Below are 22,945 nucleotides of genomic sequence, written 5' to 3' on the forward strand. Positions count from 1 at the left end.
GGTAGGTCTTTAGGCCTTCTAAAAAGCCTGCAATGTTGACATTTGATGCAAATCCAATGGAATTCCATAGCTGTGGGTTTGTTTCAGAGAAGGCACCCTCCTCTATGTTTCACATGCACCCATAAAAATACGATGCATGAAAAAGCTTATCAGAAATTATGCTAATGTGCACACTGTATAACCTATGTGCACAGTGTCACAGGTTTCCCTGTGGTTCATTTGGTAGTAAAAAGTTCAGTTCTTTTGTCCACTGTTGCTCTAGAAGCCAGGTGAATTGGATCTGAAAAAGGCTGGGATTTCTCAGATATCTGGAGTGGAATGGTTCTGAATGGTTAAACTTGTAGGTTTTTTAAATAAATCATACAATCTGCTTGGCCTTCTCTTAATGTAATGCTTTGAGACGTTTTCTAGTAACAACATGGGGAAATCTGTTTGATGCCTTAAGACAAGAGGTGCAATTTTAGTACTTGCCCTTCTGTGGCTCCTTCACACATATATCCCACAATATGCAATGTCACATTCCAGGACATCATATATAAGTGGTGTTGTGATGTGCTAAACTGAAAACCTGAAATTGGAGCAAAAACCCCAAAAATAATAAAATAACTCCCCCACTCAGATGCTGCAATAATGCCATACAGAAGTTATTATAGTACCAGAGAAATCTGAATGTAATTTAAAGAGAAGGGCGTTTTTGGTGTGTAAGGGGATTCTTTTGACATTCCATCAGTGTTTTCAGAAAGAGGCTTCTAGCTTGTGTTCAGATTTACTCCATGCAGTTGAGTGCCACTGTGGTCGGAGAGGGGATTTCAGTGATTTGTATTTTACTCTTTATTCAGTTTTACATTATGAGATTGGCTGTATGTTGTAGTAGAATTTTATTTGGTGTAGAATGGCTTTTTATAACATTCTGTATGCTTTAAGCTGTAGAGAAGTATTATCTTCTGCCTTACACAAATAGCATCCTATCAGATGGATATCTGCTTAAATCAGAAACATGGCTTCTTGTTTTCTGGACATTTATTTGACATATGATTGATTCAGAGTTTAATTTGTATGGTTAAGCATCCTTTATTTGTATGTTTTCATATGCAACAACACAGTTTTGCATTCCTTCGGTAAAGGATTTTAGCATATTGGGGGGTAGGTTGCTGTGAAGCTGTCATGCGTGCTGTTGTTTATCCAAGCAGGTTAGTGATAGAGAAATCTTTCTTAACACCAAAATAATTAATTTGTGTCTACAGTCACAGTTGACCTTTGGTGGTGTTAATTAGATAGGGAAGCTTAGTTTTGAAGCCTAAAGCTGACACAAAGGATGGCAAGTCCTATCTGCCCTGCCATCACAGTAGACCTTTAGGAGACTGTAGCCATTTCTTAAGCATAGACAAAGCAATCTTCTCTTTAATACCGTTGACAAAATTTGCCCCATCACTGATCCAGAGACCTTTGGACAACTTAGATTTTGCTTACAATTCTGTTTGCCTATTTTTAATTTAATGTTTTTGTCTCTTAAAACCATATTCTTATCTTCAAACTAAATAATACAAATTATTGTCTTGGCATTTATATTTTTACCTTCTGTTGCCCTACAATCAATTTCACTGGGTTGATATAAAGGGTACTTTTTGAATTCAGCTTCCCTGTCATATACATTATGAGCTGTTTTGCACAGAACAACATGCAGAAGAAAATGAAGCTTTTTTTTTCAACCCAGTAAATGAAAATATTTGTAATTTTTATTTTCTATCAGACAGAAACAGAATTAACCACAGTTGGCACTTGTGAACTCTGTCTTTTTTGTGTTATTTCCACTAAGACTGGATGTGGAAGCCAAAAGATTTATCAGTTTTTTCATGGTTTACAGGCTTTAAATGGAGAGGTGCCTAGAGAGCAATTTCACTTACATGGAACACTTCTCATTCACCATCTTTCAGAGTTAGCTCACTTGGGCCTAGTGCAAATGTAACATTTCCTGATGGTTTAACCATGGCTGAGAAATTGGTCTAAAATATTTTAGTAATATAATTGTGTAGCCATTTGGGTATGCAGTATTATAATACAATTGCTGTTCTACAGTGTGACCTTGCACATGGTTACTCAAAAGTAACATCCATTGATGCTTACTTCCGAGTAAGCAGGTAATTTTTGCTTTAACAAGGTTTATCTTGTGAGTATGAACTCACTGCATTTCCATTCAACTTCATACATCTAATTAAGTAGGCTTCTGCTTATGAAAACTCATGCCAAAGTAAATTAGTAAATTCATGCCAAAATAAGCCAGTTAGCTTCATCTGGGATATTCCGCTCTTGGCATGACATTTTAGCACAGAACAAGAAGAATGGGATCTGCAAACTAGAAATATAATACCAGAATAGGAAAGGACCATGCTGTGTGGGTTTTGTGCATCCTATTTTTAATTTTTGTTCCTGCATAAAAGCACTTGTATCTTCAGTACAAAGTAACTGATCTAAGAATTTGGACTGTAGTTGCTGAAATGGTTAGGCCTTTGCCTCTTCCTAGTAGAACTTACTAAATTCTTAAACTCAGTATAGTGGTACCTCGCAAGACGAATGCCTCGTAAGACGAAAAACTTGCAAGACGAAAGAGTTTTTCGTTTTTTGAGTTGCTTCGCAAGACGAATTTCCCTATGGGCTTGCTTCGCAAGACGAAAACGTCTTGCGAGTTTGTTTCCTTTTTCTTAAAATCGTTAATACCAGGGTGCATCCGTGCTTCGCAAGACGAAAAATTCGCAAGACAAAAAACTCGCAGAACGAATTAATTTCGTCTTGCGAGGTACCACTGTACTTACAAAATGTATGTGACAGCCTCCACCCTGAGTCCTGTGCTGCTGGAATCCAGTGACAAGAGAGTGTAGTTCCCTGTGTGTATGCCTGTCCTTTCTCTGTTTAATAAATTGCTGCCACCGGATAATGGGGTATTTTTTCTACAAAGTTGCCCTCTTTCAATCAGCCTAAAACTTCCCTGGGTAGACCATAACAGGTTTATGAAATCAAGTCTAAAGTTTGTTGTTGTTTAGTCGTGTCCGACTCTTCGTGACCCCATGGACCAGATCACGCCAGGCACTCCTGTCTTCCACTGCCTCCCGCAGTTTGGTCAAACTCATGCTGGTAGCTTCGAGAACACTGTCCAACCATCTCGTCCTCTGTCGTCCCCTTCTCCTTGTACCTTCAGTCTTTCCCAGCATCAGGGTCTTTTCCAGGGAGTCTTCTCTTCTCATGAGGTGGCCAAAGTATTGGAGCCTCAGCTTCAGGATCTGCCTCCATGGCCAAAGATGTGGTGATGGCTGCTCTGGCACAAGCAGAGCCAACCTACTCATAAGAGTGCCTCTTTGATTGGGAAGGAAAGTGTGTGAATAACTGTGCCCATCCAACTCTTCAAAAGGGTTGTTCAGGGGATGCGTCAAGTGTTGGGACATCATCTTAGCTTCTGCTTAACATGTATCCTAGAGCTCTGTTGTGACTTCCAAACTGTGTAATCTGTAACCAGATCTGTGTTGGGGGCTGCAGTGAATTCTGGAATAAAGCCTTTAATAATAATTGAACCAAGAATATGAGTACTGAGTCTACGAGCATCTTGTAGCCACCATGTAGCAGTGATCTACACCTGCTATCTTTAGATGATCAGTCATTAAACACAGTTTCTACATCGTGCCTGCTGGTGACTCTAATCAGACTTTGGTTGTCTAAAACACAGGTTTTAGTGCTGCCTATAGTAATAGCTTGTTTTCAACGAAAAGTTGTTCAACAAAGGCAACAAATAGTTTGGGTTCAGAACATAGCAAGGATCCAAATTGTGAATAGTGTGCGAGAGGTTAGTGTATTTTAATGGTGAAGACTCTGAAATGCATAGGCTTTCAATTATATATGGGGTGAATATAAAGCTAATCTTTATCTTAAAGACAGTTCTCTGACTCAGAGCTCCAAATGGGGCCCAACCAGGAAAGCTGTTACATACTGCCTTTTTAAAACATGTCCCAAAACTGTATTTACCTTCTATGCTATTATATTGTTGACCAATATGATTTACAATCCAAACAATCTCTCTATAATTTCAAGGCACACAGTTTATCAAACAAAATTACTTTCATACTTTCGGTGTGTGTGTGCTAATGTTTGTCTACACTGATGACAACAATGTTAGCTCATGTATTAATCCTTTTTTTCATGATATGGGCACATTATTTTACAGTGGCTTCTACTCCCTGCACACACCAGCATACAATATATTATAGAAATATAATTTTGTAACATCACAAAGCTGTTAATATTGTGGCATCAGGTTAAGAGCACATATCTGGGGGAGATGTTCAGACTGTGGGATCAGTTTCAGTTGCTGGGCCCTGATGATGTAGATAAGACAGTTACCGGGCTTACCAGATGCCCTCTTCACCCTTGCCCATACTAGCTGATTAAAGTTAGCAGGATTGATTAAGGGAGTGGTTAATGCCTTGTTACAGAAGGGAGAAATGTCCATTGCATTCAGGAAGCTGTGGTACACTCACTTTTGAAAATGTTGATGATTATAATATTTCATAGGGACGCAGGTGCTGCTGTGGGTTAAACCACAGAGCCTAGGACTTGCCGATCAGAAGGTCGGTGGTTCGAATCCCCACGACGGGGTGAGCTCCTGTTGCTCAGTCCCTGCTCCTGCCAACCTAGCAGTTTGAAAGCATGTCAAAGTGCAAGTACAGTGGTGCCCTGCAAGACGAACACCTCGCAAGACGAAAAACCCGCTAGACGAAAGGGTTTTCCGCTTTGGAGGCGCTTCGCAAAACGAATTTCCCTATGGGGTTGCTTCGCAAGACGAAAAAAATCTTGCATCCCCCCGCGGGTTTCCCCTCGCTTTTTTCGCCCTTTTCTTAAGCCGCTAAGCCGTTTATAAGCTGTTCCGCTGATAAGCCGCTTAACAGCTGATCCCTGGAAGCCGCTTGACAGCTGTAGCGCTAATCCGCTAAGCTGTCAATGGGCTTGCTTCGCAAGACGAAAAAACCGCTAGACGAAGAGAATTGCAGAACGAATTCTTTTCGTCTAGCGAGGCACCACTGTAGATAAATAGGTACTGCTCCGGTGGGAAGGTAAACGGTGTTTCCGTGCGCTGCTCTGGTTCACCAAAAACGGCTTATTCATGCTGGCCACATGACCTGGAAGCTGTACACTAACTCCCTCGACCAATAAAGCAAGATGAGTGCTGCAACCCCAGAATCGGTCATGACTGGACCTAATGGTCAGGGGTCCCTTTACCCTTTTTAATATTTCATAAAGAATGAAACGGGACATACAGGCTGGGAACTAACCCCATGTGCTAGGAAGCATGGGTTTGTTTGTTTTTGCCAGTTTCATCTTCTGATAGCATCCTCTACAGTCTGTCCATTGGCCAATAGGAACTGATATTCAGGGGCATCATGGATTGCAGTGCAAGGCGGGACAAAAAAGCCCCTTTGTGTCCATTGCTTCTCAGCCTAAGTCCTTATCAAGCAGCTTTCATGTTTCTCACAAAGAATGTTTAGAGGGAAAACTGTGCCAGCCTGTAGAATCTAAGCAGGGGTCAGTAAACTTTTTCAGCAGGGAGCCAGTCCACTGTCACTCAGACCTTGTGGGGGGCCGGACTATATGGGGGGGGGGTGAATGAATTCCTATGCCTCACAAACAACCCAGAGATGCATTTTAAATAAAAGCACACATTCTACTCATGTAAAAACACCAGGCAGGCCCCACAAATAATCTAGAGATGTGTTTTAAATAAAAGGACACATTCTACTTAGCTAAAAACACGCTGATTCCCGGACTGTCCACAGGCCAGATTTAGAAGGCGATTGGGCCGCATCCGGCCCCCAGGCCTTACTTTGTCTACCCATGAACTAAACCAACAATTAGGCTTGTGACACTAAAATACTTAATTCATTATGGCATGAATTGCAGGGGGGGGGGGATTGTGTATAGATGCACCTGTGGGGGTTTTTATTATTATTAAATGGTCATGAAATGTAGGAAGGACAGCTTGTGAAAGTTACGTTAAACCTTAAATGTTTGCAAAATAAGTGTAGTAATCATTCATAATAGTAGTCACTGGTGATAATACATCCATCTCAGATTTGTTGTGTTGATCCTGAATAGCTGTAGTGGCACAGGAAACTGTTGTCTCTCTTCAAACCCAAACAGTCAAAATCTTGTTGATTCTAATTCAGCAATTTCATGCTGGAGTCTCTCTGTGAAGGAATTTCAAATATGTGTGAAATGTGTATGGAACTCAGTTCATGGCCAGGGAACCAACTAGCAGTTTCCAGTGGCTCGTGGTATAAGAAGTATATGTGTTTGGTCTCATTCACACATGCTAATTTCTTAAAAATAGGAAAGATAGAACACAACCATTTCAAAACTGCATTTTGTTGTCGTTTAAGGAGCTATTTTGTGTGGAAAGAAAACCAGTATGAAGAACTGAAAAGTTACTGTACCAGAAAAACTGGAAAACCAAACCTGTTTAATCTATTATTGTTACTCTCACTTTTAACATTAACTATTCTGTATATTTAGTTCATTTCTTTATATTTAGAATCCTTAGTTTTTTCTTGCTGCTTGTTTTCATTTTACGAATACATTTAGTAAATCATTTAAGCCCATTTCAGTATCATAATTTAAACCTTTCCCTTTAAATTTTTTTGTTTAATCTTCTTAGTGCATTCTTTACCAAAGTAAAGTGCACATTTTCCCTTTAATTTAGAAATATTTTTCCTCTTTCAGGGCTGGGAAGAAATTGTAGATGCTTCTGTCTCTCACTTGTTGAAAACGTGTTTGTCCAAGAGTTCGAAAGACCACGCACTGACACTTACCAATCAGCTGTGTATCCCCAAGGACACTAATAAACTGAAAAAACACATAACCTTGCTCTACGATAGATTGGCCAAAGGGGGTCGGATGTCTCTAAATACAGACTTTGACTCTCAGCAAACGATGATTCCAGCAGGTAAGCAATTTCATATACATTTGTGTGCATCCTAGTTCAGAAATAAAGGAATGTAACTTTGGTTAGGTTTGCTGTTTAAGTTTCCTATTAAAATTGTCATAGTCAAGAGAAATGACTTTCCTCTCCCCCTCAGAAATTCCAGTGTAACCACTGAATAAATATGCTAGTGCAATTTTGATGCCAAATATTTTTAGAATGGTATGTATTTCTTTGCTGTAGCATTAAATATGATCCATTATGTTTTCCTTCTAACCAATAAAAAGTGGATTAGAGAATAAAGCCATTTTCGGCTAACGTTTGTCTAAACTCGATCACTGGCTGCCATATTTCAGGAACATAAATAGACTAATACAGAAGTTAATGTACCCCAGATGATCATTTTGTGCTGCCTTCAAGCTAACCGCTAAGTTCAGTTGAAAGGTGCACAAAGACATGAATTTCTTCTTTTTGGAGTTCCATTTATGCACCCAACTGGGGTTTTGGAGCCTGTTATAATGTTCTCCCTGAATTGCTTCAAACTGTTTTCTTCCTGAAACTGTTTTCTGCCTTAAGAGAGCAAATGCAATGAATCTATTCACATTACTTTTCTTTAATGTCTTCCCAAACCTTTATTGTTTTACTTACCGTATTTTTCCTTCTATAACACGCAGATTTTTTCTCCTAAAAAGGAAGGGGAAATGTCTGTGCGTGTTATAGAGCGAATGTGTGGTCCCTGGAGCCGAAAAAGCATGCAAAAATCAAATCGCGGCGCTGCACGCTGCACGGAGAAGCGAAACCTGAAAAGAGGAAGCGGCTGCTTTCCTGCATTCTGCCTCAGGGTCTTACTGCCCACCCTCCTCTGTTTCCTTGCTGTGTTTGCTGAAACGGAACAAAGAGCAGGGAAAGCCCCTCCCCTCCAGGCAAGCTCCGTTGCTGCTGGGGGAGAGGGAGAGAGAGGGGGGAAGGGAGAGAGAGAGGAGGAGGGAGGGAGGGAGGGAGAGAGAGAGAGAGATGGCTGGCTTGGGTGGGGGGAAACTTTTGCCTTTCTTTCCTCCCTCCCGTTAAATCCCTCTCCTGCATTCTTAGCCAGCTGCTTCTCTGCACACCCCTCTAATGTCCCTTCTTTGTTTTTCCTTCCCTCCCCACTTAAAATGTGGTTACAAAGCATGGATCCTCAGGATCTTTGCATTGGGTCACCCCAAATTCACCATCAGATCACATAGCATGTCCATGGCTACAGCCTGCACCAAAAAAATCACGCACCCACTGTTGCCTGGGGCTGCAATGGTGCAAAAATGTGGTTAAAAAGCATGGATCCACAGGAATTCTCAGGATTTTGGCATTGGGTCACCCCAAATTCACCATCAGATCACATAGCATGTCCATGGCTACAGCCTGCCCCCCCCAAATCACATACCCACTGTTGCCTGGGGCTGCAATGGTGCAAAAACGTGGTTACAAACCATGGATCCACATGGATCCTCAGGATCTTTGCATTGGGTCAGCCCAAATTCACCATCAGAGCACATAGCATGTCCATGGCTACAGCCTGCCCCCCAAAAATCACGCACCCACTGTTGCCTGGGGCTGCAATGGTGCAAAAACGTGGTTACAAACCATGGATGCACAGGGATTCCCAGGATTTTTGCATTGGGTCAGCCCAAATTCACCATCAGATCACATGTCTGTGGCCACAGCATGAAGCACAAAAATGATACATCCACTGTTTCATTCAGAATGTTTTTTCCCTTGTTTTCCTCCTCTAAAAACGATGTGCGTGTTATGGTCAGGTGCGTGTTATAGAGCGAAAAATATGGTATCTGATACAATATGTGGGCACACCTAGTAGGGGCTGGCGGAAAAGAGTGATTCACGGCTTGATATGTAAACGTTAGTGGAACTGCGCTAAGGTTAGATTCCGAAAATAGGCTAGGGAAGTTTTCCCCTGTTGATTCTTCTAAACTTCTCACCAGGTTTTGATATTCTGGTCTACAGCAATGTATTCCGCTGCCTTGAACAATGGATGGAGGGATAATGGTTAGTCCCCCAACTTCCTTTCAAAGCGAACTCAGAAAGTAGCCTTAGGACAGTGTTTCCCAACCTTGTGCCTCCAGCTGTTTTTGAACTACAACTCCCATCATCCCTGACTAGCAAGACCAGTGGCAAGGGATGATGGGAATTGTAGTCCAAAAACAGCTGGAGGCACAAGGTTGGGAAACACTGCCTTAGGAGATCAACATGTGTTCACTGCTGATTGATAGTGTGGCTGATACTTTTCAGTATCTTTATGAAACCGTGGAGAGAAACCATCAAGGGCACTGTGTTATCAATATATTGATGATGCCCAGCTCTCTTTACCCTACTACTTGCACTGGAAACCTAATCAACCATCCTCTTAAGGATAGGATCCTCCTCTCCATTGTTCTGCACTGAGCACTCTAGTTCGAGATATGGTCAGGACGTGGAACCTTGTTTTGATTGGCTCAAGCCCTCACCTTTATTTCCTAAAAGGTAAAGTAAAGGGACCCCTGACCATTAGGTCCAGTCATGGCCGACTCTGGGGTTGCGGCACTCATCTCCTTTATTGGCCGAGGGAACCGGCGTACAGCTTCCGGGTCCTGTGGCCAGCATGACTAAGCCGTTTCTGGCAAACCAGAGCAGCACACGGAAACGCCGTTTACCTTCCCGCTGGAGCAGCACCTATTTATCTGCTTGCACTTTGACGTGCTTTCGAACTGCTAGGTTGGCAGGAGCAGGGACTGAGCAACGGGAGCTCACCCCGTCACAGGGATTCGAACCGCCAACCTTCTGATTAGCAAATCCTAGACTCTGTGGTTTAGACCACAGCGCCACCCACGTACCTTTATTTCCTAAGACTGCCTTAATTATCCTGTGATAGAAAACATGAACTTGGAATTATTTAATATATCCAAAACAGCATGAACATTCTTTCTCTTCCAGCCTTGGACTGAGCCTAGCCTACCTTTACTCTTAGGAGACCTCTTATCTCAGGATAAGTCTTTTAAGCTTGTATTTCCAAGCGACCGCTTTATTTATTCTTCCTGGATCTGCTCCTTACTTTCCAAGCTTTGTTCAGTCTGTTCGACATTTGTAGCGTCTTCACAAGATTGCTCCAACCCCAGCTAGCTCTCTCCCTGTTTCCGTTGCATTTTTGTTAGTCTCTTCAGGTTAGTAAGGAACTAGTGGTGTACACCAATTGCAAGATTCAGTTTGTACCCTGTTTTGGTGCTTTAGAAACAGCCTGATTCGATCAGAAGTGCTTCTGAGATTTCATTCCCTTCCTGCCCTGGAACCATCTTTAACTTTTTTGCTTTATTTTTTGAAATAATTAAATGAAATTTGCAAGCATGCTAGTCCTTTATCCTCTGAGGAGGATGAATGCTGCCAAATTTCATAAGAAAGTTGCAGTCATTTCTCTGCAAGTTTTGGGGTGGTTAAAAAGGGATCAATTTGTATGGTCAGTTTATATGAAAAGAGCATATACGCATCATAGAGATGCCCGTAAGACGGATACCAAATTTCGGAAGGGTTGATGTTGTATTTTTCTGTTCTAAGTGCTTTTAAAGTTGATTTTGGAGGAAAGAACTAAAAGATATTACGTTGTTCCTAAGGAATCCCTTCACTGGTTAGGGTGATGTTGGACTGGCCTGTCCCAAAGCCTTGCTTTTAAGGAAGGAGATCAGTTGTAGCTGGGAAGAGCACCTTTGCAGTCATTTTCCCCAAACCTTTGAAGGATCTTTGCAAGAAAGTGTCGCAGTGCACACACACACACTTCTAGGGGGAAAATGCCTTTAGTTTAAAATAGTTTGCGCAACCACTCGTTCCTTTAATATTGCTGTTTATGTGTTTAAATTTTAATTGATCTTATGGTTGGGTTGTTTCCTATTTAGGATTCTGAAAATCACCTTGACTAAAGGATGAAGTGAGAGAAATATTAAATGCAAACGTTTATAGGTAGCAAGAATAAGACCGCAAATCATGTTTGTTTTGGTATGTGTGGAAAATTACACACACACACACACACACACACACACACTTCCCATTCACAATCCAAACCATTACATATATATAAATTTTATTTAATAGGCTTTTAATCTTTTAGTCAGTTTTAGACGGCATTGCAAATATAAATAAACTCTGACATTGACTAAGTTGCTATGTAGTTACTTATTTCTCACATAATGCTTTAGGGCCATGACCTTATGAGTCACTCATCACAGTGGCAGAACCTGATTAATGTTATTATGTTTTTACTTTATTGCCCATTTCATGCGCTATGTTTTCCTAGTATGTGGCTATTATGTGCCCTGCAAGAGGGCAGCTAAATCCAAAATAAACTGACCTGGACATAGCTGACAGAGGTCAGTTTGGGGGGTTTTTTTGGTGGGGGAAAAGTGTGATAGACTTAATTAGACTTAAGATAAGCTCAAGAGGGTTTTGTCTTGTTTCTTCAATAGAAGCAACATCACTCTCCTCATACCAGATAGTAAAATACTTTTAAAACTGAAGGGAGTTTCAAAAGTAGTTTGTGATTTGGCATTGGAAGGGGGAGGTCTGCTGGACAAAGGGGGGGGGGAGTATCAAACATTTTACTGGGTTAACACAAGCCCCTTAAATGAATCTTAGGAGCTATTTGGATCCCATCCAATGTCATTTAGTACTTGTGGTGTCTTTTCCAGTTCAAGTGGGCGTGGGTAATGTAGATATTAATGTTAAGGTTCTATATATGTAAATAAGTATGAACTTACTGGAAGAAAAGTGTTAATAAATCGCAGTGTGCCTTCTGGGTAAATGGACAGTACGTGAAATAAAGTTTCCATTATACTCTTTGCTCAGTTCCATTCAGTTTTCTTAGTCATGCTGGGAGCGGCTTTGCAAAAATTACTTTTGCAATGTAGTTTATGACACTTTGAAGGCCAGTTTAGTATAATTAGTAGGAGAGGAGTGAAAGATGTTCAGAAGCCATTCTATGAATGTAATGATAAAGATCTACAAGTCACATCAAAATGTGTTTTATACTGTGTTGCCTTTGGCATCATCTTAAACAGCTGGCTTAGGACGGAAGTAAAGGGGTTTGAGGAACTCCGCCAATCATTAGTATGGGTCAAGACTGTATAGGCTTTGCTGAAACGTGGTTTAGACCACCCTGATGACTCCTTGTGGGTGGGCAAAACTTTTTTAAGGTTAAGCTCAGTGAATGAATTCTGTAAGTATTTTTAGTAGTATATTTTGGTTGCTTCTTTTTATATTTTGTAAGCTGCATGCAGTATATGGCAGCTTTTAGATGTGTTTGGATAGCTGCTTTTTGCAAACACAATTAGGGAGGCTTTCCAAGTTTTGACACGGAGTCGCATGGGTCACGAGACTCACACAGGAGCATGGCCTGGAAGATGCGCATCTTGGGTTTGCTCTGGAGGGTAAGGTGGCACCATTCACATAATAAAAACTACCACAGAGATATTGACATTTTCAAAAGTTGAGGGTTCATGGCTTGGCTATACTTGGCTAATTGGGACCAGTGTCATAAATCATGCCTTGAAATTATTCTCCTAAGAATATATGCAGTGTGCTCCAGTGGGTGTTATTTATAGATTTTCTCACTATAGCTATATGATCTAAAATAAATAAATAGAGGTATTGACCCATCAAATTTTAAATCCTAGAAGAAGCATATTTGAACACATGTTCAAAGACTACCATATAAAACCAATCCATTGATCATTAGTATATGGAAGTTTATGAATGAGGCTTTCACTGAAACAGTTATTAGATTAGAATCCTACTGAACTGAGTAATTCATTTACAAACATACATTGAATCCTTCAGACAGTGAAATCCTATTTAAAAAATTTATTGACCTGGATTTTTCTGTCATCCAAAACATAATTCTGCATTCAGCTTCCTGTCACTCTATGACTGAACTTTCCTCATATTTTCTTGTAATTAATGCAACTAATCTTATATTTATTTGCTTTGTAAGCCTTCTAATGTGTTGCAGTTTTTTACACCGCTTCTGGTATCTCACTGTATAAGGAAAACAAAGGCTGGTGTTAAGAATTCACATTACAGAATTCTGAACATTCCAATTTTCTCTCACCTTGTGAAGTAGGTATAATGTGAGAATTAGGTGTGAATGCTAGTCTCTGAATTTATAGCAAAGGGGAAATTTGAACCCCAGCACTCCCAGGTTCATGTTTAGCATTTTGTCCACTAGGTTTAAAGAGCTTTTCACAAGCACAGTAAACAAATATATTAATTATATATGTACAATATGTACGTTTTGAAAATATGTACCTCAGAGCCACTGTTGTAAATATATTGTGCATTTCTAAACATAGTATTTTCTATTAAATATAGCATTTTCTATTGGCAGAAAAACATTAACATTTCAGGGAACATGTAAAATATATTCTAGTTTGAACAGCCAGAGCAGCTTTTGTAGCTGGAGTCAGTCAGGGCTCTACTCTTCTAGGCCAGGTGGAAAAAAGCCAGCTAGAGTTTCAGGATCAGGCCTTGCACCTGCAGCAGGAGCCAATATCTACAGATCAAAATCTGGAATAAGTCTTGCAAAATCAAACAGAGCAGCCTCTGTAGCTGGAGAGGACCTGACGTCCCAGGCCAGGTAGAAATAGACTAGGTCTTGCTCTGCTCACAGCTAAATGTTCTCTAAGTAGCTATGGCTACATTTTTTACCTCCTGGGCCAGGAAGAAATAAGCCAGACAATGTGTGAATTGAATTTACACTCTAGTTGAATGACCAGGTCAAATATTTACATTATCCAAAGTGCTTAAGAAAATTATTGCAATCTGAATCCATCTCTCCATCTCTCCTGTCATAACACCTTTTTTTTAACAGATACAATTAATTAATCTTAGAATTCATAGATCAGACTAGAAACTTTAATTTTTAAGATGGAAGGGGTTTTATTTATTCATTTCAGAACTTTCTTCATCTAGTGTTCAGTGCTGTGTTGAAAACTTTAGCATAATTTTTCTGAGGGCACCACGAAAAACATCTCTCACACATGGAAGTTCTGCAAGAGTTCGGCAAATTAAATCTTACTTTTGTAGTATTTGCTTTGAGGGTTTATAAAATGCTTTATTTGTAATGGACATGTTTTAAAACTTAAGACACTGAAAGATGATGCAATTTCTCTCCAACATGCACTCCTGCAGCAACTGTTGCCAAATACTTGAAATTTAATGTTATGATTACGGGTATTGAACTTGGCATATATCTTTCAACACACGACGAAGCCTTCTAGTGCCCCCGGGTAATGATTGGAAAACGTTGGGGCAGAAACATTAGAATATATTTTGCAAAACTCTTGGGGGGTGTCTTGTTGCCTGTTAAAGTAATTGCGAGACTTATTCCAGATTTTGTTCTGTAGATATTCATGTAGCATTAATAAGGTCATGGTGGTTTTTAGTGCCATCAGCATGTGAGCACCAAGCACTTCATTATATTAGACCATATGGTTCTTGCCTCCAAAGAGCTTAAGGGGTAATTTTATGTATGAGTAATGAAGGGTGAGGGGAATGATAAGGGAGGTTGTGGGTGAAGAGGAGAGCCCTGTGCAAAATTAACCTTGGGTCAGAAGCTGAATATAAACGGTGGCAAGGGATGCTTGATAGGAAAGGCCTGGTGGAGCTTATTACTGTTGCCACATGCCTGTGGGCAAGTGTACAACACAAGGTCGGAGGGAAATGAGCTAGAAGGAATGGTATACTGATTTAGTTGTATTTATTTTCATAGTTAAACTTCTAATACAGTAACAATTCAGTTACCAGAAAGAAACAGATACATAGCAATAACTGCCCCAAAACAGCATCAAACAAGAGAACCTGATCTAACATGTACTAATTTAAAGCGCTGTAAAATCAAAGGCTTGTTGTAATAGAAATCTTCATGCTAGCAGAATACAAAAAAGAGGTGATGATCTAACCTGCCACAGAGGTGGCCATCACATGCATTGCTGATAAAACATACCAACCAGCTACACTTTCCCAAGTAAGCTGTCCCAGTACGATCAGAGTTTTTCTACTAATACAATATAATATATTCAAGGTTATTATTGGTTTTGCCATTATAATAGTACTGCACCTGTGTAAGAGTTTGAGGGTAGAATTATGCAACCGTTTCCTTTACATCTTAATAAGAGGTTCTGAAAACTGGTATTGCAAAGCCACAAAATCTTAATCGAGGCTTCTCAAACGTGAAATAGTCAGGGAATCACATACTTCTTAGGCCCTTCTCCAGATCCCTTTTAGATGTGAATTTCCTGACAACTGGGTTTGAAAAAAACAAATGTGGCAGAAAACCAAGTCCAATTTGAAAAGGTGGATGGCAGGGCTGTTGACAAATGGACAGAAGAGGTTCGATTTTGAGAGGCCTAAGGCCAGCTGGGACCCCAGACTCTTAGTTTGCATTTTTTAAAAAAAATTAAATTGGACACTTCTGAAGAAAGTTAGAGCATAAAATGTGAAGGCAGCTCTGATGCTTCTGCACATCACATGGCAGGCAAAACTTTGCTAAGGACAATTAATCAAAGCAATCAGAGGTAGGAAGGACCCCTCTCATAGCCAGAACAGTAGGAGAAGCTCTTTAGGGAAGGATATTGGGGTATGTTTGATAAAGTGTGATGCCTTTACAGACCACAACGTATGTTGTATTGGCTTATTTTGGAATGTAACTCCCTTAAAACAAATGAGTTTTCCTTCATGCTGAAAAAGGTGGTAATTTTGCAGACCCTTTCACTCTGATTTTCCATGTTTCTCACACAGCTACTACTAGTCTGCGTGTCATCACTGAGCTGTTGTTTATTGACATGCAGAAACCATAAAACAAAAATATAAAATGCAAAATGGCTCAGCAAATACAACCATAAAATAAACACCTTACAGCTGCAGCAAGTTAAAATTCCTCCGGACTGTACTTTGCCTAATTCTCTCTTAGAGCCATCCAAGTTGGTGTCTATTGCTGCCTTCCGTAGAAGTGTATTCCATAGTTTAACTTTGCACTGTGGGGCATACGGTAGAGGGTGGTCCACTAGGGCTACTGGAGGAGCCTAGGCCTCCCAAGGAAAATGCCAAGTAATCTTTTTTTAAACCCCCCTCAATGCTACACACTCCTCCTCCTGGCCAACTCCCACCTTTTATAGTAAATCTGTTTGAACTCAGAGAAATTCTGCAAACCGTCTCCTCCAATCCGCCAATCCCACTCCAGAAGTCTTCCTATGGCAAAGTTTCGACTCCTCTGTGTTTCTAAGCAGAAAAACGATGTGACTTAATGGACTACTTGAAACCCAACCCCATGTGGAATGCTTGTACTCCACAACTTGTTACGAGGCCTGTCTGGCACAGCCATTGCAGCAGAAATCATACATCAGTTCTGAGGATGCGCAGAGCTCAAGACCTACCCAGCCAGGCTTTTGGAGCATCCTTGTTCCCCAAGCAACCTTACTGTTTGCTTTTTAAAATTTTGCTGCCTTGTTACGTATGTGAGCAGCACTGGCACAAAGTGAGGTTTTCAAATGTAATTTAAAAATAACAAAGTTCTTTACTTATATAATTTGTCCAGCGGATGGAGATATAGGAAGGACTTGAATTATTATTTTTAAATGTGTTTGACCATCGTGCAGCTGTTTAGCGGCAAAGTCTTATGCTAAGACTTGTGCTAAGTTTAATAGTAGGCTAGTTTCTACACATGGGACGCAGGTGGCGCTGTGGGTTAAAGCCTCAGCGCCTAGGACTTGCCGATCGAAAGGTCGGCGGTTCGAATCCCTGCGGCGGGGTGCACTCCCGCTGCTCGGTCCCAGCGCCTGCCAACCTAGCAGTTCGAAAGCACCTCCGGGTGCAAGTAGATAAATAGGGACCGCTTACCAGCGGGAAGGTAAACGGCGTTTCCGTGTGCGGCTCTGGCTCGCCAGATGCAGCTTTGTCACGCTGGCCACGTGACCCGGAAGTGTCTCCGGACAGCGCTGGCCCCTGGCCTCTTGAGTGAGATGGGCGCACAACCCCAGAGTCTGTCAAGACTGGCCCGTACGGGCAGGGGTACCTTTACCTTTACCTTTACCTAGTTTCTACACACACTCTTCATACACAACTCTCTGTCCTCAGTCCAGGCAAGCCTAAGGCATTATCACACCTTCCAACATTCCAGTGATCAAAATTGGGACACCCATTTTTTGGTCCTGAGCTCTTGTAGGCGGTAGCTGTCTTTTGGTATAGTGCTGTGAGTTAGCTGACTTGCGCAAGAGCGCAAGACCAAACAATGGGGCATTCTGGGATCCAATCAGAAGCCAGGATGGCTTCTGTAATTCTGGGAGGTCCCTCTCAAATCAGGATGGTTGAGGGGTATGCCTCATCAGCGTTTAAATACATATTCCAGTCGGGCAAAAACATGGAAGTAGAGTTAAAAGCTGGGGTGGGGGTGAGAGAAATGGCCTGCGGAGTCGGGAATGTGGAAGGGAGGGGATGTGTTTTGGGAAGAGTCTCACAGGCCAAATGGAGAGACTTGAGTGTCTGCATTTGCCCCCTGGAAAGTTAGTTGAGGTTATGTAAATGTTTTGGTGATTAACAACAAGAACCGCAAAAGTTCTCTGCTGGCACAATTCTACATTTCCCCAACCATGCAGTGAATCCTCCTAGACATATTTTGGAGCTGCACATTGCTATGTTGTCCTGTCCATGACCAAGTGGCTTTACAGTGTTTAGGGATTGTGCCCTAGGTCCTATAGCTTCATTTGTCTCATAGGATTTATGGTAATATCAAATTATATTTGTCTTCTTTGGCGATCACTTGTAGCCGAGTAGGATTGTCTTCTATGAACACAGTTTTAACAGTGAGTCCGTAAGTGACTTTGGAGGCCAATTCTGGATCCACAGTTTCTGGGCAGGAATTGATCATGGTGAGGTTTGCCAAGCGTGCCTTCCTCTTAGCACGTTTCTCCATTTCGCCCTGAGTTCCCGCGTCTTCAAAGCCCATGACAGCTTTGGAAAAGGCTGTTCTCCAGTTGGAACGCTTGCAGGCCGGTGTTCCCCAATTGTCGGTGTTTATACTACATTCTTTTAGATTTGCCTTTAAACCTCTTTTGTTGACCACCAGCATTACACATTCCATTTTTAAGTTTGAAATAGAGTACTTGCTTTGGAATATGATAATCAGACATCCAAACAGCATGACCAGTCCAAGCAAGTTGATGTTGAAGAACATTGCCTTGACAATGATGATCATTGCTTCTTCCAGCACACTGGCATTAGTTTGCCTGTCTTCCCAAGTGATGTGTAAACATTTTTAGAGACACTGTTGATGGAATCTTTCAAGGAGTTGGAGATGGCGTTTATAAGTGGTCCATGTTTCATAAGCAAACAGTAAGGTTGGTAGTACGATAGCTTTGTAAACAAGCATTTTGGTTTCCTTCCAAATGTCCTGGTCCTCAAACATTCTACACTTCAATTGCGCAAAAGCTGCACTCTCAGAGCTCAGGGAGCTCAGGCAGTGCTGGATTTCGGCATCAGTATTGGCCCTTGTGGAAAGATAGGAGAAGTGATTGACACTTTCCAGTATTACACCATTAAGTTGAATTTGTGGCGCTGCAGAGGGGTTGTTCTGTGCTTGTTGGTGCAGCACTTTGTGGATTTTTTTTGGATATTGAGCAATAGGCCAAGCACAGGTATTCTGTATACTATCACAGCAGAGCTAAGACCTGAACCCAGGGCCAAGTCCAACGTCATTACACTACCCTGACCAATGCAAATGTTAATTTTGAAGATGTAAGTTTCAATCTACATGCACTAGTTGATACAATTCAAGTTGCTAGATGTAGTCTGTTACATCCCTTGCTTATTTATATTCCCCTGATTAAATTGCCGAAAGGGGTAGTAAGATGAATAAGCATGCTAATGTGGTAGAAAGACATCTATTTGCTTGGTGAGAAAACACTCCATTGCTCACTTGATGTTGCCTCTATCAAGCACTAGACAATGAAGGAAACGAAGCATTAAAAAGATAACAGCAATCACTTAGAATAATAATAATAATAATAATAATATAAAGAGGAAAAGTCATGCATAATGAATTTTTTAGAATCCCACTGGAGACTTGGGACTCACTGGTTGGTTTGGACTGCAAAATGTAGCTGGCAGCCCTGCCATTCCAACTCCCTTCCTCTAAGTACAATTGAGATCAACGCATTAATGCCTTGGTCTATAGAATCGTACTGCTGGCTCCTTGCATTGAAATCATTAAATTTTAATATGTACAGCTAAAGTATGAGTAGTCAAAAATGATTAATCGTGTTGATGTCAGCTGTTGGTGAAAATAATGGGCAAATAGTATTTTTCACTGATGACCATATTTGTCACTGTACTTTATTTTCTGTACAGTTTGTTTTCTTAGGCATATGTGGTCAAATGTAATCCCACTGCACCTGGTGCACAAACCAATTCCCTAAAACCACAGGAAAAAGTGTATTTATAAGGAAGAAACTTCATAAATCTGTTATGTTTTCCAAAATGACTGGTTATAGTAACAAAGTATGTAATATGCACAGTGATTTAAAAGTTATAAACAAATGTGATATCTTTTTGCTGTGTAAACTAAACTAAATTTCTATTGAAATAACAAGACTTCATTTTTTTAAAATGTTTTTAATATGTCATAGCTCCAAAGCAGAGAGCAGTAAGCTCTAAAACAGCAAATAGAAAAGATAAAATATATAACATTAAAACAAGAGGGCACTTCTTAACAATTCCCAACTGAAGTGTGGCTACCCTTGATCTAATTTCCAACCTTGGTTACCTAAAAGCATTTGGTGCCTTAGATTACGGTTAGTGAACTGAATTAAGAATTTCAATGTGGAACTTTACCAAAGTTTAGAGCATTGTATTTTGATCGGGCATCCAGATTCAAATCAGGCAGATGTACTACTCCTCCCCTAACACCCCATATACCTTGAAGGGTGGTATACAAATAACAACTACTTAGTTACTTACCGTATTTTTCGGCCCATAGGGCGCACTGGCCCATAGGGCGCACCTAGTTTTTTTGGGGGGGGAGGAAATAAAGAAAAAAACTTTTATTCCCCCCCCCAGGCTGAGCTTCCCCTGACCCCAGCCGCCAGAACAGGCAGCTCTCCGCAAGCCGTGGGAGAGCTGTGCGACTTCACGCAGCTCTCCCACGGCTTGCAGACAGCTTCCTGAAGCTCCAGGCTTCAGCGAAAGCTTGCATTCGCCCCATAGGACGCACACACATTTCCCCTTCATTTTTGGAGGGGAAGAAGTGCGTCCTGTAGGGCGAAAAATACGGTACTTTTACATACATACATGCATATATAACTACATAGATACCCTGCTTGTACCCCAGGCAGGACTCATTTTTGTAACTTATTTTCATTAATATGTGCATTTTTGCACACAGTTTTCCTTTAATACATGCAGGTGTGCATTTTCTTTATTGGAGAAATGCATTGCAAAATTTCAAAAGTACACCTTTTGAAGGGTAGCTGCCTTTTTGGTTCACATGCTGCCTTGGAAAGTGTGAATCCAGACAAATCTCTTTCCCATCCATACTGGACCATGCTTAGATCTGCAAACGTGCTGGCAGTTTTAAATAATGTGTATTGCTTGGCCTCAGTAATAGTTAGAAACACAGGAAGCTATCTTACCACTGGTCCACCAAGCTCAGTATTGTTATCTCTGACTGCATACCCTCCAACATTTCTCCAATGAAAATGGGGCCGTCCTATTCCATCATCATCATCACCCCACCGTTCTGTCTGGGTTGCCTCAGTCACCCAGGGCAAGACATACCTGTGGAGTGAGAACAGTATGGAATAATACACTACAGTATATGTCACACACTTCTTTGATTTTATAGACTCAGTATTAAGACTAAAAGCATACTGATAGGTGACCGTAAGAAAGTTAAAATAAAACCCCCGGGAAGTAGTAGTTCTAAGCAAGAGAATCTGAGCTAATCTTGAACACTTTGAAAATGACATTTTAAAAACTCCTACCAATCAGTTGCCATTTACTTTTACTTTTCTGCCTGTACTTTTGTTGGTTTTCTGAAGTCACAGAAAATAAAGAGTTGTTCCTTTGCCTAAAATATGAAATGCAGCAGTGTACATTAAAAGAGCGCTGCAGAAAACGTATAGCTGTGTTTTGGTGAAATATATTTTAAATTGGTAGTTATTGAGAAAAAACTATTTTCAGAACTTTCCATGGAACATTTTTGGCCTTTTGGGGGGGCTTCCAAGGTTGCAGTGACCAACAACTTTATCCTCTCAAACACCTCATTATGAGTTGTACCGTGGCATAATAGTCTATTCTGTTACAAACTGAAGAAAAACAATGGGTTTCTCTTGTTTCCTGGTAGAATTGAAATTGGAACCTCTGCCTCATTTTGCCTTTCAGGTCAGTCTGTTGATTTGAATCAAACAGTGAACTGTTAGAAGATGTCGCTTCATCTGCTTTTAATACAAAAAGACTATAGTTGTTAAAGATCTTCTATAAAAATGTGCTCGCTGGCAAAGTTGATGGCATTTATAACGGGACAGCTGAGCCTTGTGCTTAGTAGCAGAGTTCAAACATTGCTTGCCAATCAAATTCTGCCCTCTGATAAACTGAGGTCATCTGGAGTTGCACTCTTGTGTCAGAAAAGAATAGTTTGATTTCTGATATGTTGTTATTATTATTAACTGCTAAAAAGCTACTAGTGGGCAAAAGGCTGGCACTGAAATAACAAATTGCAACCTAAACTAATAATAAAATTGCAACCTAAACTAATAATAAAATGCTAGTATTGAAAAGCATATATTTCAGGTTTCCCCCACTACTGTTATTTGAAAACAAGTGATTTATTTACTTATTCTTCCTGATGCAAGAATTTTACAATTGAACTCTTTCTTGGAGAGAACTTGCTATCAGAAAGCAAAGAAATTTGACCCCCCCTGAAATCTAGCTGGCCCCATCCCTTGATAATTATAGATAGGCCTTAAATCCCCCCCACCTTTTTTTTTTACTGTATCCTTCAGTGGTTAACTGTAAACTGGGTTGTAGAAATATTACTCTGGTCTGCTTTTTGCATATACAGGTTATGCTGGATAATGTTCACATTTACTTTTTAGTAGGATTATGAAGTAGATGTTTTAAGCGGTTACATTTTATCTTATCAGTTTTGTTTTGACGTGTTATTTGTAAGCTGCTTTGCGGAGGTTTTTCTTAAAAAATAGCCTGTGAATATTTTGAATAAATAAAGCAATACATAAATAAATAAGAAAGAACAATTGCTCATTTGTTTAAAATATTTATATTCGAAGGCAGCTACATAATTGTACTGTCATTATGTGCAAAGTAGCTACAAACAAGGTATACACAAAGCAGGACTTGCCCTTGACTTAAGTCTTTGCTCCTAGTGGCGAGAGGGCATTACGTGAATGTCTGTAATGATTCAGTAGAGGAAGATTTGGCAATTGGAGAGTTAGATTCCTTTTTTATTTGTTCACCAGCTTCAATTATTCTATAGTAGTATTTCAGGAGTAAAGAAAGCAGTTCTTTCCTCCCTTGCAAATACTGTTTTTGATTATTGCTGTTGAATGTTGTTGTTTAGTCGTTTAGTCGTGTCCAACTCTTCGTGACCCCATGGACCAGAGCATGCCAGGAACTTCTGTCTTCCACTGCCTCCCACAGTTTGGCCAAACTCATGCTGGTAGCTTCGCGAACACTATCCAACCATCTCGTCCTCTGTTGTCCCCTTCTCCTTGTGCTCTCCATCTTTTCCAACATCAGGGTCTTTTCCAGGGAGTCTTCTCTTCTCATGAGGTGGCCAAAGTATTGGAGCCTCAGCTTCAGGATCTGTCCTTCCAGTGAGCACTCAGGGCTAATTTCCTTCAGAATGGATAGGCTTGATCTTCTTGCAGTCCATGGGACTCTCAAGAGTCTCCTCCAGCACCATAATTC

General features: G+C 40.7%; 1 protein-coding gene across 5 annotated transcripts in view; it reads left to right on the plus strand.

Moving 5' to 3' along the window:
* Positions 1-22,945, plus strand: part of BBS9 (Bardet-Biedl syndrome 9) — a 229,613-nt gene that overhangs the window by 92,326 nt on the left and 114,342 nt on the right. For all 5 annotated transcript variants that reach the window (XM_083706267.1, XM_083706266.1, XM_083706264.1 and 2 more), the window contains exon 20: positions 6,760-6,982. In XM_083706267.1, the coding sequence (XP_083562393.1) occupies positions 6,760-6,982 (223 nt within the window). The remainder of the gene's footprint in view (positions 1-6,759; positions 6,983-22,945) is intronic.

Source organism: Podarcis gaigeae (genome assembly GCF_964106915.1).
Source record: "Podarcis gaigeae genome assembly, chromosome: 12".
Taxonomy (NCBI): domain Eukaryota; kingdom Metazoa; phylum Chordata; class Lepidosauria; order Squamata; family Lacertidae; genus Podarcis; species Podarcis gaigeae.